This window comes from Solea senegalensis, linkage group LG4 (assembly GCF_019176455.1).
Source record: "Solea senegalensis isolate Sse05_10M linkage group LG4, IFAPA_SoseM_1, whole genome shotgun sequence".
Lineage (NCBI taxonomy): Eukaryota > Metazoa > Chordata > Actinopteri > Pleuronectiformes > Soleidae > Solea > Solea senegalensis.
Genome location: NC_058024.1, coordinates 12,023,132 through 12,039,655, shown reverse-complemented (window position 1 = coordinate 12,039,655; position 16,524 = coordinate 12,023,132). Strand labels below are relative to the sequence as shown.

The 16,524-nt window shown below is 40.5% G+C and overlaps 1 protein-coding gene across 22 annotated transcripts in view; it reads right to left on the bottom strand.

Moving 5' to 3' along the window:
- The window catches only part of cadpsa (Ca2+-dependent activator protein for secretion a), a 123,629-nt gene extending 107,475 nt beyond the window's left edge, over positions 1-16,154 (bottom strand). For all 22 annotated transcript variants that reach the window (XM_044023615.1, XM_044023619.1, XM_044023623.1 and 19 more), the window contains exon 1: positions 15,479-16,154. In XM_044023615.1, coding sequence (XP_043879550.1) covers positions 15,479-15,847 — 369 coding nt within the window. In that variant the 5' untranslated portion in view covers positions 15,848-16,154. The remainder of the gene's footprint in view (positions 1-15,478) is intronic.
- Between the last annotated feature and the right edge of the window lie 370 nt (positions 16,155-16,524).

The window sequence follows — 16,524 nt, the reverse complement described above, 5'->3', positions numbered from 1 at the left end:
TAAGGCTGTCCTCATCTGTTCAACTCTATTCAAGCTACCTGTTAATTTGGCAAAATAATCACAGCACTTATGAAAACATTATGTCTCCAGCCACAGCAGTAGCCAGTGCGGAGGCATAAAAATAACAGTGCTGCACAGCGGACAGTAAATACAGGGTATTGTGGTTTAATTAAATGTTTTAGAGATGTGTGAAGGGCTTCTAACCAAAGCTGGGAGGTCTCTTTTTTTTGCTCTGTGATTAAGACTATGTCCACATTACCAACCACACTGTTTAATTCCAATTTAATAGAGATTAGTTTTGACAGTTCACATTCTTGCATCTGACTTTCATGTGAACGCGACTGTGCTCTGAAACAACACACATGCGCAAACTGTACTCCATTGTCTGGCTTTGCCAAGCTGCTATGTGGATTACAATACGACTGTGGTCTGAAAATAAGATTTCTGTTGTCTACACAGCCCTGACAAAATCAGTTCTAATGGTGTAGTCGACATGTAGCCAGGTATTTTTGAAAACTGAGGTCTTCCTCCTTTTAATGCCACGTCAACCAGTGGCAATATAACCAAACCTGTAACGCCAATTTTACATTTGTTATTCACAGTTTCCAGAGCTCTAAATTGCCAGGGTAATGTGGATGACAGGCATATCTGGAGAAGAATTTATGCACTTTTAAACAAAAAAAAACTGAGTAGTGAGGATGAAGCATGAGTCATATCAACTGCAAAAATGTAATATGATGTCACTTCCGCCTGGCAATCTGAATGAAGTCTACGTCCTGCATCTCTTAGTTTTGTCCCTTTTGGTATACAGAATTCTGAAAGAGAGGATTTTATTTTTCTCTATAACCCGCTATAGATAATTAAACATAGATTAGGTTAGTATTAGAATACCTATCATAAAGTTTAATCTGCTAACATTTCTGATGTTCCACTTGTCATCCTGGGGCATTACCTCACAAACTTATTATGCAGTGTTTACCATATTCGAGTAGCGCCTTCATTATGTTTCTTAAAGCTTTTAAATTCACAACTGGTCATGTCCACAGCCAAACAATTAAAATAAACTGGTGATATGCATGGAATGATTTCACACAATCACATCATTATCACAGGTTTTCTTAATCAGTTAATAAATGCTATGAGTAATTTGTTTTTTTATTGTTTCACCCGCCACTAAGCTCTATTGTAAATGAAGCAAACATTTGGTTAACACATTCATTAATTTCTCTTTGTCTTTCTTGTTTACCATGTGCTGCAGTTCAGGTCTCCTTCCTGGTTTGGCTATGGGATGTGGCCGAGGGTGGAGTCTGGTTAAATACAGAGGTGCAGTACATGGACCAAACCAAAAGCTGCAGTAAAATGGGGTGATTTTTTTTTTCTTGACTGTTTGAGTATGTTTGTTTCTCTTAATTAACACATGTAATGTATTAATTGTATTCTGTTTGTAATGTGATTTATTTCTGAGGGGGTTAAATGAATCCAATTTAATAAACTGAATTTCCTTTGTCCTTTGACTTCTTGGTTCACGATGAGAGCATTTCTTAAGTAAGTCTGTTTTTTTTTGTGATTTATTGAAATCCTATTGTGCTTCCATTATGATACAGTTTGGTTTGGTTTGGAACAGTGTGGCATGGAATGGTATGGCCCTGAGTCAAGACTGAAACCAAGCGGAGGAGAGAATGCAGTGAGGACATCTTTTTTTTTTTTTTAAGTTGACTACATTCTTTCTGAATCATCTATAAGACGTATAAAATAATGCAAGCACTGCCTCACAGCAAGAAGGTCACTAGTTGTGTGTTTTAAGAAGTGTGTAGCTGAGTGCACATCCAAGTTTGCAGTTTTTCATTTGATTTCAGAGGAAATCAAACACTGCAGGTTTGTGTAATTGGCAATGTTTCTTAAAAACAACTCAGAAGAACAGACGTGCACCTGAACCATACAGTGATGTCTTGTATTCGTGCTCTCACAGACGCTGGTGTTGACTTTAACCCTTTTGCCTCCTTGACCTCCCTAAATATGATGATATAACACTAAAGGAACCCATAATCCCAGATTATCAGATTGCGAAAATGCTCATTATTGTGAGGGCTTCCAATTGCATATTCACACACAAGGATTTCACACACACACATGCTGGTGTTCCATTCTTTGTGTGGACAGTCATAGACATAATTCATTCCATAGTCCCTTACTCTAACTTTAACCATCGAAACTAAATGCCTAACCCTAAACCTAAACCTAATTCTAACCCTAACCTTAAAACCAGGTCTTAATCCTCAAAAAGCCAGTTAAAGTTGGTCCACACAGTCAACTAAATATGTACACACGCCACCACCACAGTCTTCTTCCTCATGTAAATCCAATATAAAGAAAAACTACTAATCTGTGACTGTGATCTGTTCATTTTTAAATGCTTCTTTTTGACAATGTATGGAAACTACATTCAGACAGCTTTGAAACACACCACCCACTCATTCCTGGCACCAGATCAGCTGCTGGCTGCCATCCTGTCAAAAGTTGAACTGTGGCCAGCTTCTCCTCTCCAGCCAGCAGTCCTCACAATCAGTCACATTAAATGCACATTTTATGTTTAGCATTCTGAGTTGTTAATGTCTGTATAGAGCTTTCGGTCACAACAGATTTACAGTAATCTAGCACTATGGCATCAGGGATTAGTCCAAGGACTCATCAGTAAGTAGACACAGACAGTGTGAGCATGTGTCAGTTAGTCTTCTGTGCAGTGGAATCCTGTCCATCTTTATGGTGCAGAGTTTTACATCCCTTGTATCCTGGTTCGCCAGATACATTTGGTGCCCTTTTTAAATTGTAGTTTTCGTTAGCAAGGACCGCACAGTGGAGGGTAACTTAAAAGATATGCTGTATTCTGGAAACAGACATATATCAACTGAGAATGTGATGGAGATTGGTTTGAAGATCTTCACAGAGAAAATAAGCCTTTTAAGACATCTGGGACATGGTAGCTCCTGGTCACCTACTGCCTCGTACACGTTTGCTCTGATGGAGGCAGCAGTGGATCAACACCTTCTGTATGCTGTGATGTATAATCTCTTCTCTATGGACTTTGGTGCTGGTAGAGAGCAACACAAACTTCAGTTTCCTGTTAGAAAAGGCTGTGTAACAGTGAAATAAAGTGGCAAATAGTTAAGATGACATGGATTGTTGGGGTGAACCATTTGTTAAAATCTGTTCTCCTTGGTGTCCCTACTGGCAGCCATGTTTTCACTTCAGTGTGCTTGACTGTCTCATACTGATTCTAGATGCTGGCATTGTGTCCACAGCACAGTCAGAGCTGATTACAGGTCAACCTGAACTATGTTTATTTTTGACAGGTTTGGATATTTCCTCTCCTGTTGAATTACACTGTGGTGAAACCAGAATGTAAATGATGTTTACACAGATATTTATGAACTGCAATGGTTTATGGATTGATTTAAAAAAATAGCACAGTCAAAATAACAGTAAATAGCAAATTGAGTCATAAACATGAGCTGTGAATCAAAATTTCCATTTAAGAAGCTGCTGGAATAAAATACCTTCTAAGGCATCACAGTTACTCATTAAATGAGCTTCTGAGTCCATTAAAACACAGGAAATGGTCAGAGGTATTGTGCTGACCCATCCATACGCACGGTTATCTTTTCCCCACAACGCTCTACCCTGCTTCTGACAGACCTATCCTGATCATCTTAACATCACCCAAACCAGTTATCCCTCATCATGACTGAGCCTGACAGATGAAACCATCAAATGTCAAAAACAAGGCATAAACCTTGAGCTCCTCCTCACACTAACCTAACCTAATCTAACCTGCTTATTTGTTCCTTTATTGTAACTATATCTACTAGAGGTTGTCTAGTTTTTTTTTTTAAGTTTTGAAAATGGTGTTGACTGGCTTGATTTCCACAGGACAATCTTGTGTCAAGCTACAGTCATAGGAATAGGCTAACCTCTGATAGCTTCCTCCAGCACCAAGCGTAAGACCCGCCATGGTCAAGCATTAACCCAACAAGAATCCAGCATAAACCTGATTGTAATCAATCTGTACGTGTTTGTATTAAAAACAAAAATGTGGAAGAATTGCAGAGCAGCAAACTCTGTATCTTAGCTGCTGTAGCTTTCATTTGAGATGGGGTGTGTGTACAGTTTAACAGTTGAAACAGTATTTACTGAGTCACTAGTATTTCAGGCTAAATTTCAGTTTCGCCTTGAACTACTCTAATGAAGAACTACTCCAATGAAGAACTACTCTAATGTGTCATCTGGAGGAAATTACACATAAGTGAGGCTACATCAAGAGTGCCCACTTTGTTTTCTATTTTTGTCACATTATAGCAACACTTCTTCTGTTGTGTTGTATATGGATGTGTGGACCCATTTCAGAGGCTTCCTGTTAAGCACTGCTGTTGTCATATCTATAAATACCAACCATCAGTGTCAACCCATGACAGGCTGAAATGCAGTGGTGGACAAAAAAAACATCACAGCATTTAAAGGTATAGTAGGCCGCCATCTTCTACCACTTTATCCTCCACATGAGGGTCACGGGGGGAGCTGGTGCCAATCCCAGCTGACATAGAGCAAAAGGCAGTGTTCACTGTGGACAGGTAGCCAGTCCATCAAAGAGCCTCATAGAGACAAACAACCATCCACTATCACACTCACACATAATTGGACACTCAATTTAGAATCCAATTTGCCAAATCCTCAAATCGGCATGTTTTTGGACTGTGGGAGGAAACCAGAGAAAACCCATGCACACATGGGGAGAACATGCAAACTCCATGGGAAGGTCACTAGAGTTTGAATGGATTGGATTTGTATGATGACTCACTCCCAGTCTAATTGCACCAAACTCATTGCTTTCTATGATGGGATGTGTCAAAGGACCCCAGTACATTGAAGCATGTGTTGTATGTTCATGTGTGCTGCGTGTGTGTGGGTGTGCGTTTGTATATGAACACAGCAGGTCATCTGACAAGGCTTTCATCATTAATAGCAGCCTACGTGCTGTCCTCGTGAATTATGCAGACGTTTTTAAACTGTTTCTTCAACACGCACATATGGATATGGGCAACCTTTGGTTGGCATCATTTAAAAAGGTTTTCCTTTCTTTAACCCGCCTGCTTCTGTGTTGCCAGGCTCAGTGACAGTGACAGCAGTGAGAACTTGTTAGTTCTGGGGAAAAGTCTATAGTCATAGACTGAGTTGAAGAATATCTATATTGTTTCATGTGTGTTTTTGTGGCTTGTCCCTTGTCTATGCTGTATTTTTATGTTTTCTACCCCTATAGTTGTTATGCATCGATTGATTGCTAGCAGAAGTGACATGAGCCAAGTTTTTGTCTTGTCTGCACAAACTGATATTTCCCACTCTATCCACACAAGAACACAAAATAAATACAAATTCCCAAACAAGCATATCAGGCCAGTTGGTGGCAATAGTCAACATTTGTTCTACCATCTCCTGGTTCAAATAAAATTCATAGTGGACTTTGAAATGCGGATTAGTGACCAAACTATTAATGGGTGAGCCTGTGGCTGCAGCTAATGTGGTGTAGCAATGCTAAATTTAACAACAAACATGCAATTAGACCTAACGGTACTAGCTAATGCAGCCTGCAATGGTAGGGTCAGTATAGAGTCTGTATAACTAGAATTAAAACAAACAAACAAAAAAGGCTTGTAGTTTGGAAACAGAAAACTTTGCTCACTTGAGGACATTAATCAGATTTCACATCCATAGCTCTCTCTGCAGATTTGAATATTTGAGATCAGTATGATCTCAAATATGCAGTAAATGGCAAAAGCAAGCATGGTCACCTTGAGAGTTAAGTCTCTTCCTTGGAGCAGATAAAAGGGCTCACCTGAGAATTTAAGGCTGCGAGCTGGCTCACATGAGATCAATCATTGCTGGAGACAAGCCCTTTGTGAGCTTGACAGTGATGGGTAAAATGTGGCTCTGAAAACTCACAGAAAGCTAAGAAGAGAAGCTGTGACTGAGCTGGTCAATCAAGCCACAGAAATATTCCCAAACTGGAAACAGACTTTGGAAAAGTTCCTCTTGTAGGCCATGGATTTTTATTTTTTTAACGAAATAAAACAGAGAGAAGTGTGAAGATGAGTATTAGCAGCACAGCATGATGGAAAAGAGTGAATTCATCAGAGTCCTGTGATGCAGAAATAACCAAGCAGATGGAGAATCTCACCTGGGCACACTAATTCCCCAGGGCCTGATTAGGACCCAGATGTAATGAGAAAACATTAGACTCCAGAGCATGATTTAGTTTGATATTTGATATTTTAGTTGTGCAGTGTGTAAATGTGTATTTATGGCTCAGTGGTGATGATTTAGGATTAGCCTGTTTCTTGGTCTGGTATAATTGGTAGGGTGAAGAGAATCCACAGTGTTGTTTCTTAACAAGTGTAAATGTGCTGAAACCGAATCTGACATTTATTGTTTGTTTGGAGTTACTGTAATAACCAGTTCAGCAAAAGAATAAAACGCACATAAATAGAAATAAATATATATAAGGAGCAAAGTGAAACATACACCATCATAAAAATAACAATGATTGCAATAAGCTGAGGGTGAAGCTTACAGATAACGCTGTAGACACAAGGACTTTTTTTTTCAAAGGAAAAAAAAAATCAGGTTGGCTGCAGTTACATGTTAGCTGCATGAGTGAACCTGAGATTAAATTGCCATATAACTTAGTAACTTCAATTAATGTCTGTGTGCATACTGACAATCTTCTTTTGGCTTCACCCTTTAGAGATCATCTGCCTCCATTGTATCCTGTCCCTTGTGTCCTCTTCTGTTACACTAACTGTCCTCACGTCCTCCTTCACAACATCCACAAACCTTCACTGTGGTCTTCCTCTTCTCCTCATGCCTGGCAGCCTGTTCACCATCCTGTGTCCAATACAATCATTATCCCTCCTCTGCACCATGACCAAACTGTTTCAACCTTGTGCCTCTCTTACTTTATTTCTAAACAGTTAAAACTGAGCTTTCCCTCGAATATGCTCATTTCTAATCCTGTCCATCCTGGTCACTCCCAAGAAAAATCTAAGCATCTTCAGCTCTGCCACCGCCAGCTCTGCCTCCTGTTTTTTTTTGACAGTATCACTGCCATAAATCAAAGCTGGCCTTACTACCCTCATGCCTTTCACTTTTGCTGCCGTCCTCACACATCACCCCTGACACCCACCCCACCCTGCCTGCACTCTCTTCTTCACCTCTCTTCTTGTGAACTGTCCATTGCTTTGGATGGTTGACCTGACCCCAGGTATCTGAACTCATCCACATTCACTACCTCTACTCCATGCATCTTCACTGTACCACCTGTCTCTCAACAACTCTTTGAAGCTCAGTCAATTGGACACATTCAGATGGGGAACCATTTTATAAGGATGAAAAACTATTGTGACTCAGTTCACGATGTAAATTGTGACAAGAGCAAATTTGAGCATCACATTTTGGACAAATGTTTCTGTAGAGAAAAAGAGAGAGATGGAGATATACAGTAAATACACAGAAGAATGAAAGCTGAATGCAGTGTTTCATTACATGTGTTATAGGATACCAGACATTCCGGCATTTAAACAACAGGTAAAAGATCTTTTGTCACTGAGATTTTGGATTATCAGGTGAGATGACACATACATACATACATATAGTTAGTAAGTCTTGAGATAGTGTATCCAGTCCAGATGCCTGGTGCCTTGGTATCAAGTGAGGGAACCTTGAAAGGCGCCTAGTTTGTGTCTTATCGTAAGTTATGAATGTTTATGTTGAACACCAGGTCTGGTTTTAAGAATATGTGAGTAATTCAACTTAAAGTTGGCTGTTTAAGTTAAAATGTTCTCTCACAGCATACAGCAGGGAGAGTTAGGGCAAGGTTCTCAGGAGGTTGAAATAGATCTTGATAAGAAACAGAATTAAACATGATAAATAACTGTTGAGTGAGCTAAGATGACTGACGGAGGACAATATCCCCTCTACATGTGAGAGCTGCTGCGGAGACAACAATAATCAGTAGGATCATATGTTCTGTCAGTTCATAATCGTCAGTCAGACTCATATAATCCAATTAGTAACATTTGTTATCTTGTAGTATATCCAAGCATTTATAGCTCAGTTTTGTTGTTAGTGATATTGTGATATTTTTTTTTTTTTACTTCTACTAAACTAATACTCTAATGACTCTAATACTTGTCAAATGTTGTTGTACAATGTAATGTACTACACACCTTCAGACCCAAACAGAACTGTACTGAGAAATGTATTGAATGTATTGTGTCACCTCCAACGTTCTGTTCAATTCTTGTTTTAAACTATTAATATCAAAACAAATTTGTGTTTTATTATGAAACGAATGGGTTTTTTTGTTCTCTGTGATGTCACAGACCGTTGATGATGTCGTGGAGCACTAGAAGAGTGAAGTTTTTAAATCCTTTGAAGACTGCAACGCTTTGATCATTGCAGTCTTGAGCTAAAGGCTCATAAATGTAGCATAAACACAATCTAAAAACGTGCGCGAAAACTCCAAACAAATGATGAACACAACTGATAAAATAAGTGAACATGAGAAGAGAGGGGCAAACCAACTTGACCAGTCACTACAGCCGTATGAGGTTCTGGACCATCAGAATGTGCTTTTAAGAAATGCTTTGGACACCAATGATACTGAGTTCACCCTGAGTGAAAGTGGTTACTGTTTTGAAGATAGATTGGACCATGCTCAGAATCATTTATACACTGATGGTACTGAGTTTATCTTGAACGAAGCCAGTTATTGGAAAGCTGACGACAGAGAAGGGACGCTCAAGCCACTCCCTGAAGGATCCATGACACAACCACGGAGAAGGAAGGTGGTAAAGAACAAAGAAGCCCCAATGTGCGTCAGACAAAACAACACCGCCACAAAGGATCAACTACATGACAAGGAGGTCTACCACTCTGATGTTGATGCTGTGGTTGACTTTTTGCATGACCAAGACAGTAACAAGGAGAGTGACAATATGCTCTTTGTGGACTGTTACGAATTCCTATTATGTGATGAGGAAAGTGAGAAGCAGAGCAACAAGGACAGTGACATGGCAAGTGATGAGGAAAGTGACAAGGAAAGTGATGTGGAAGTTGATGAAGAAAGTGACCTGACCAGTGATGAAGAAAGTGATGAGGAAAGTGATGAGGAAAGCAATGAGGAAAGCAACATGTCAAGTGATGAGCAAAGTGATGAGCAAAGTGATGAGCAAAGTGACGAGGAAAGTGATAAAAAGCAAAACTAGAAACAGGCCGTGTCAAGGGAGGAGGGCCAGGATAATGTCGAGGAGGAGAAAGCATGAAGATGACAATGCCAATGACAAATGATTTGAGTAGAACAGTAAAGTGTAAAACCAGGAAAATAAACCAACCTCAGTCACCATCCCATTGACACCCATCATCATGGAGAGGGCCTCACTTTAACTGAAACCACACAATTTCCCCCATTACCCTAAACCAAGTGTTTTAGCTTTAACAGTTGTCTTACATTATAATAAGCAAAAGAAAAATTACTTCACTGTTGTCATTGGCAGATACTGTATACACAGCAGTAAGCCAGGCGTTTGAAATAGCTGCAGGTGGACATGAGAATTAAAAGAAATAAAAAGATTTCAAAATATCTTGTATCATAACTATACATTAATTTCAAATAATGCATTGTTTTGGCACAGTAGGGGTTAGTGTTTGACTATAATAGATTTTAAAATACTTGATTGGATTGAACTTTTGGATGCACTAATTAAACAACATTTTGAAATTGAAGTATTTGAATATATACTTTCATATGCAGTATGTATCTCTTTAAAACATCTCAATTAGCTAACAACCCAAAGCCAGTAGTGTAGGAGTAAGTTGCACTTAGGTGCAGAGATGTTGATGATATAATCATTACAGCATTTGAAGGGAAGTGCTAATTTAGGCTCCAGTGCATCATCGGGCCATATTTTTAGACGCGCCTGAGAAACAGTTTTCAGGGTTTACTCCACATTTGTTAAAAATAAATGTACATGGTCTCGGACACAATTTTGCACCATTTCAAGAGGGAAAAATCTGTTTCTACATGGTTTTTAATGCACCATTGTACACACTATTCTGTACAAGAGGATGGTGAGGAAAGGATCTCAATGTGCATGAAACCATCACCCATTCACCCAGGGGTGAGAGTTGTATGGAGACAACAAAGTGGATACAGAGTAGCATGATGACACAAAAATAACATGATGATATGAACAGAAAATAACAATAACAAGACCTCTAAGTGAGCACCATGATCTGCTCTCAACAGTGTCCTATGAGTGAAAAAATGAGTAAACATGAGGGTGATCTCTACCTTACAATATACCCTGCACAACTGAGGCACAGCGCTTCCTGTTTCAACAGTTTGACCTGGGTGTTTACTTGTTCTGTGTTACGATGACATACCTCTCTACTAAATATAAAAACACTGTAGATACAAGAAAGTACCAACATGTCCGAGTCAAGTGTAATTGGATGTCAAAGTCAGCTTTATCACCATCGAGGTTTTCGCCCACCTCTGATTTATTGTAACTATCTGTCCACCCAAGAAGACAAGGGGATTTGCCTTTACAAGCACCTCTACAAGATCACTGAGACAATCATAGAGAGGACTTTAATGGAGGAATTGCCAAAAGTCACACAGGGTTGTGGAAACAACACACAAAAGTAATTAAAAAAAAAGGTTCCAATGTTGTGAAGCAGTATTTAATAAGAATCGAATTATTTAGTCCTCAGGTGACACTGACAGCACATTTAACTGACTTGTTTAATGGTACCTGACAGGAGAAATATGGAATATTGGCTTTCATCTTTTCTAATGTAACCACTAAATGCATCAAAAGCAAACAACTTTCCAGAAATATGCTACTTGTTGGTTCCCTGCTTATCCACTAGTTCTTACATTCAACCAATTTTGGATAGATCGAGAGAATAGAGGACGGTATCAAGAAGGATACTAACATCACATGTATAGCTGTTCAAGAAAAATATGTGTGTGCGACTGATGATTCCATATATGTACTGTTTATTTAAAACAATTTAAATTTGCTCTGTATTTATTTATAGGAGCCTGGTTTTGTTGGTAGGCTATAATTAGCTTCCCAATGGCGTCTTTGGTTGCAGTTTGGTTGCAGAGGGGCAAGAGTTTACTGGAAGTACTCTGCTATGGCATAGCTACAAATGCCTTGTTCAATGTGAGGCATCCCCTAGAGAGAGAAGTGGCACAGTGCTTGATGTGCATATTGAGCATGTCCAGGGCACATTGTGCTTTTGTTGTGTTCTACACAGTGATGTTTCATTCTTACAGCAACAGAGGGAAGTTATTGTTTGTCACATTACTAAATAGGAGTCGCCATAGTTACTGCACATAACTGTGTGCAGTGTAGTAACTCAGCGGTGATTTCAGTGAGCAGAAGGTTTGTAGGTTGTAAAGTTTGCTTACTACTGTCTTAACCTTTACTGGTGTCCACCGATATCTGTCATTTTCCATTCAAAGATTGATTTTAAAGACCTTTTTCATCTAATGGCTGTTTTATCCATCTGTGTCTTATTTTTCAGCTTTTGCTTTCCACAACTCGATGTGTTATATTTTGTGCCCAATTGTTCCTTCCTCCTTGTGTATTTAGCCTCTGTGTTCAAAGACCTCTTTGTCCGTTTATCAGTTCTGTTCCTCTGCCAATGTCACTGTGCAAATATAAACACAAGATGAAGGTGACAGCAGTTTAATGAGAAATAACCAGGCTTACAAGGTAACTACAGTTTGCAGCTAAGCGGGACGATGTAAATTACAAACAGAAGAAATCATCCTGTCCCTGCCAATCCCTTGACCACAGTCCCAGTCTCCAAACTCAACAAAGTATGATTGAACAGGAGACAACTCCTGCTCTTGATAATCCACATACCACAATCCACTCTTACTGCCTCAACTGCCCCAATCACCACTTCCCAATATGGGTGTTGGATGCTACTGTATTCTCCTGCATGGTCTCACTGCACACTGGCACCACTTCACCCACGGACTCTAGTAGCCAAGCGGATTCAAATGAAGGCAAGGGCACTGCAACATGCCACCACATGATTTAGAGATATGCAACACAACCAGGCCCCATTTTCTGATCATTTTGGTCTGGGTTCTGGATTTCAGCATCTGATAATAAGTTACAAATTTACAAAAGTGCACAGAATGTAATTTCTGCCACAGGGGTCTCTTAATTAAAACAGGATAAACAAGTTTGATGACACTGTGAAACAGCATGCAATTGTGGGAACTGTACGGGGAGAACTTAAAAATCTAGTTTTATTTTCCTTATAAATTTGTTTTATGTATGCATTTTATTTGCTGATTTGTGAAGCACTTTGTGATTTTTACATAAATAAACTTTGCTTGCTTGCTTGCTTGCAAATGGCAATGAGTAGTCGAGAACCATCACTGACAAATGCACACAGTAAAATGCAAAAGCAAAAGACAACACATTGGCTAACTAGCACCAAATATTAGTCTGATGATGTTTCAGGGGTTTGCCCTGGAAGTTTATAGCTGTCAGGAAGGTCAGGATATACAAGAAGATTCAAATGTGGTTCCACATTTGCTGTGTGCTTTACATTAGACATGGGTGTAACATGAACTCATGCAGCTATTGGTGTGTCACACATGGAGTCTGTGTACACTCATTAAATTCAGTCAAAGTTCTGTAAAGTCTCATTAGCCTCGATGTCATTAGTGAAGAACTGTTACATATAATGTCTTAAAAACTCCTGAAAGAAGTGTGAGAAAGGAGATGTTAAATAGAGATGTCAAGGATATCTTCTAATAGACATTTAACACAGTCTATTATTCAACCATTAATGTGAGGATGATAATGCTGTAAGTGGCCTGTTCGTTGGCAAACTACAACCAGTCATAGTGAGTTCCTTAAGTATTGGCATGATGCCTGGTAAAATCACAGTAAAGTCAAGATTCCAAACAGTCCCCACGATAAAGCCATGGATACCATGTGGTGAGTCAGCATCGCTGCCAATTTGTTACAGCAGCCAACTGAGCTACTCTAACAAACAAATTCCCTGGAGCCCAAAAAGCTTTTTGTCCATGGGCTGCTATTGTAAAAGAGACATCTGTGACTGGACACTTCCAACAGCAAACTATAAATTGTTATGTAATAAAGTAGGGATGCACAATATATTGAGCATTTTCCATCATGGAAACCTTCCTCATGGATTGATGTTGCAATCTGATAACATGTTTTGAGTGGGAGAGTACTTTTTTTTTTTTTTTCATTTTCTCTGCCTTCATTACTGCCTTCATTATTGATACAGCAGGTCAGGATCAATCCACAGATGATGGCTGTAAGACAGTGATGTTTCTTGGGTCTAGGGTTCAAATATAGGTTCTACTTTTGCCCTAGTAATCCAATCCATTTTATTTATAAAGCACATTTAAAACAACAAAATGTGTGACAGGTCAGTCCACACATGTCGACCACACACTCTCCAAGAAGGACACAATACTGTAAATTGAGAGTGGAATAGAATCCAGGATCAGGCACACACACACGGATTGCCAGACTTACAAGACGCCCCATTTTAGAATGAATGGGTCTGTGGGCGTGCGTGTGTGTGACTAGAAACTAACTCCCAGCAAACACATTGTACAGACAAATGTGTGTAACACAAGTGTATAGAGGCCACCAGAGGCTGTAATTATTCCATGCCTCCTTTAATGGGGAGTGGAGGATCGTTTTAGGAAGTAATGAGATTAAGAGTGGGACCGAGGGAGGCAAGTTTGGAAAAGTTATGTTTAATACCCTATAGCAATCTGTTCTGCTTTGAATTACCCGGCCTTTATGCACATTATTACCATGGCAAATGTTATTTAGCAGGTTACTGTATAACCTACGGACTAACACACTGTTTCCAACTATTTTGTGCGTGTATTTCTATGTGCGGCCTCTTGAGTTCAATATGAGGTCAATTTTGTCACTGATAGAGAAAGCAAATTTTTTCACCATCATCCAAGTGTATGAAATATGACCACGTGGTCTTATTTAGACAAAAACAGGACCAATACAATGCATGTAAGCAAATGTTTTGTTGGAAGACGTATGAATCACCATTTATGAACTGTGATACACCTAAAAGTCACCACAAAAGGGAAAGATGTCCAAAGAAGCACGGCACAGCACGGTTATTTTGCTTTCCTACTAGCGATAGTACTTGGTACCTCGTACCTTTTTTAGTACCTGCTCTGGCGAGATTCCAATCAAGCTGAGCCGATACTATGTGTGACGTCGTCAGATGGCCGGCTTCTGATTGGTCAGAGTGCCGTCACAGAAAGAGGCATGAGCAAGACGTCCGACAAGAATCAAAGCGAACAATGCGGAACTCAGTTAAAAATACTTAAAATGTGAGTCAATCTCCAACAATTACCAATGAAATGTCTAAAATCTCATCATTTAACAGAGGAGTCCGATGGATTTAGCAACAGCACTCCCTAAAGCCTGCGATCGCATCCATGCAGTGATGACTCCGCCCACGTTGAGGAGTTACTATATTGTAATCGAAAATCAACCAAACCGTGTAGAGGCAAGGCAAGCCGAGCCGAGCTGGGACCATGTAGTGAAAACACGGCTTAAGTATACTGTGCTACACAGCTACAACAAAAACATTGTGATTGAGTAGCACTGATTGGCAACTTAACCAAACATAAGGATCACATCACTCCTTCTGGACTGTAAAAAAAAATCTCTGTATACTGTAGACAGAGAATGTCATTTTGGTAAAATCATGATGTGTCTCTTGTTTCTCATGCTAGAGTAAGAGCAGGGAACTACATATACTATATGCCTAGAGGCAATTGGCATATATACAATAAGAGCTACTACAGTGGGTGGGAACAAAATGATGAACTCACAGACTGCCTGCCTCTCTCTCTCTCTCTCTCTCTCCCTCCCTCATCGCCTGGAAACCTCTCTCTAACCTTTTTCAGGTTTGCCATGGCATCACTCTAAAATGTATATTCACAAAGCGACGGTGACTGCCAGGTCTGTCTGTTTGTGTGTGTGTGTGTGTGTGGCATCATCAGTAGACAGTAAACCCTCTCCATTATCACATCATCACACTCCAATAACCAACATTTCTTTAGAAGAAAAAAACAGTGAATCAGCTTGTGGTCTGTCATAAAGCAAGAGTTGCCTGTGTGTGAACTGACTTTTGAATATTTGTGCATTGTTATTCGAACAAAAGGCTTTCAGTGACGTGGTGAAGCAACAGTTGGTGCCATATCGCCTGCAAAAGCATGGTGAAGTAAAGCGTGTGTTTAGAAATCACAGCTCTGGAGTTGGATTTATGGGGGGGGGGTTCTTCTTTTTCGATTTTTTTTTTTCTTTTCAAATCTCACCTTCTGCTGCCGTCTTGCCATATCAGTCGGTTGCTTTGCGTTGAAGGGATAAGCGATGCAGCGCATCACAAACACATACAGCTGGAGTCTCTTTTTCCTCTCCTCCTCTTCCCTCTGCATCTTCTCCAGGTCTTCCTTCTCCTTGTCGCTGCCCACGGACGGGCTGGGGCTGGAGGGACGGCAGCAGCCACCGCCGCCACCGCCGCCGCTCCCTCGGCCCCGCGGCTGAAGCCCTCCGCCGCCGTGGCTGTCGGCGGCGCGGCCCGGTGACAGTCGGGCTCCTCCGGCGCTCTTCGGGGCCGCCACCTCTTTGCGCTCAACCTCCTGCACCTCATCCCCTTCCTCCTCGCTGGAAGACGGGTCCAACATGCTACTGGGGCTGCTGTGGTGAAGACTGAGTGTCTGTACAAAAAGCTTCCTCCCGCAAAAAGTAAAACTGTAAAAGAAGTAGAGAGAGGAGGGGAAAAGGAGATGCTGATCAGCTTCACGGGGGGAAAAAAGCACAGAGGGAGGGATCCAATTGAAGCCGCTGAGGAGACGCAACAACCTGAGTGATAATGAGAAGCTGCTCACACTGTTGCTTCTCAGGATTAAAAAAATAATAATTAAACTGCCAAGAGGCGAATCAGTGTCAGCAAGGAAAATGGAAGTGTTGCTGTCGAGTTGGCTGCGCTGATTTCTAGACCTTTCAACTCAGTCAGGGACACATAGGAGGGATTTAACATGGGAGCAAATAGAAAGGGGGAGGGGTCGCAGGGAGAGAGAGAGAGGGAGAGACTGACAGACAGAAAGAGAGAACAGATGATGTGTTGATGCTGCGCTGCCTGCAAGAGGAAGAGGGAGGCAGGGCTGGAACTGACCGCGGTGCTGAAACCTGATCCCGGGGATCACTTCGATTAGTCGGTGAAAACAATAAATGAGCGACCACCTGATGATCCAGCTGAGTCAGAAGAGGTCAGCTTCATACAGCTGCAAACCGGAAACTAGGGGTTAGTTTTTTTCACTGTAAAGGCTTGAATGAATTTTCACACACATCAAGCACAACA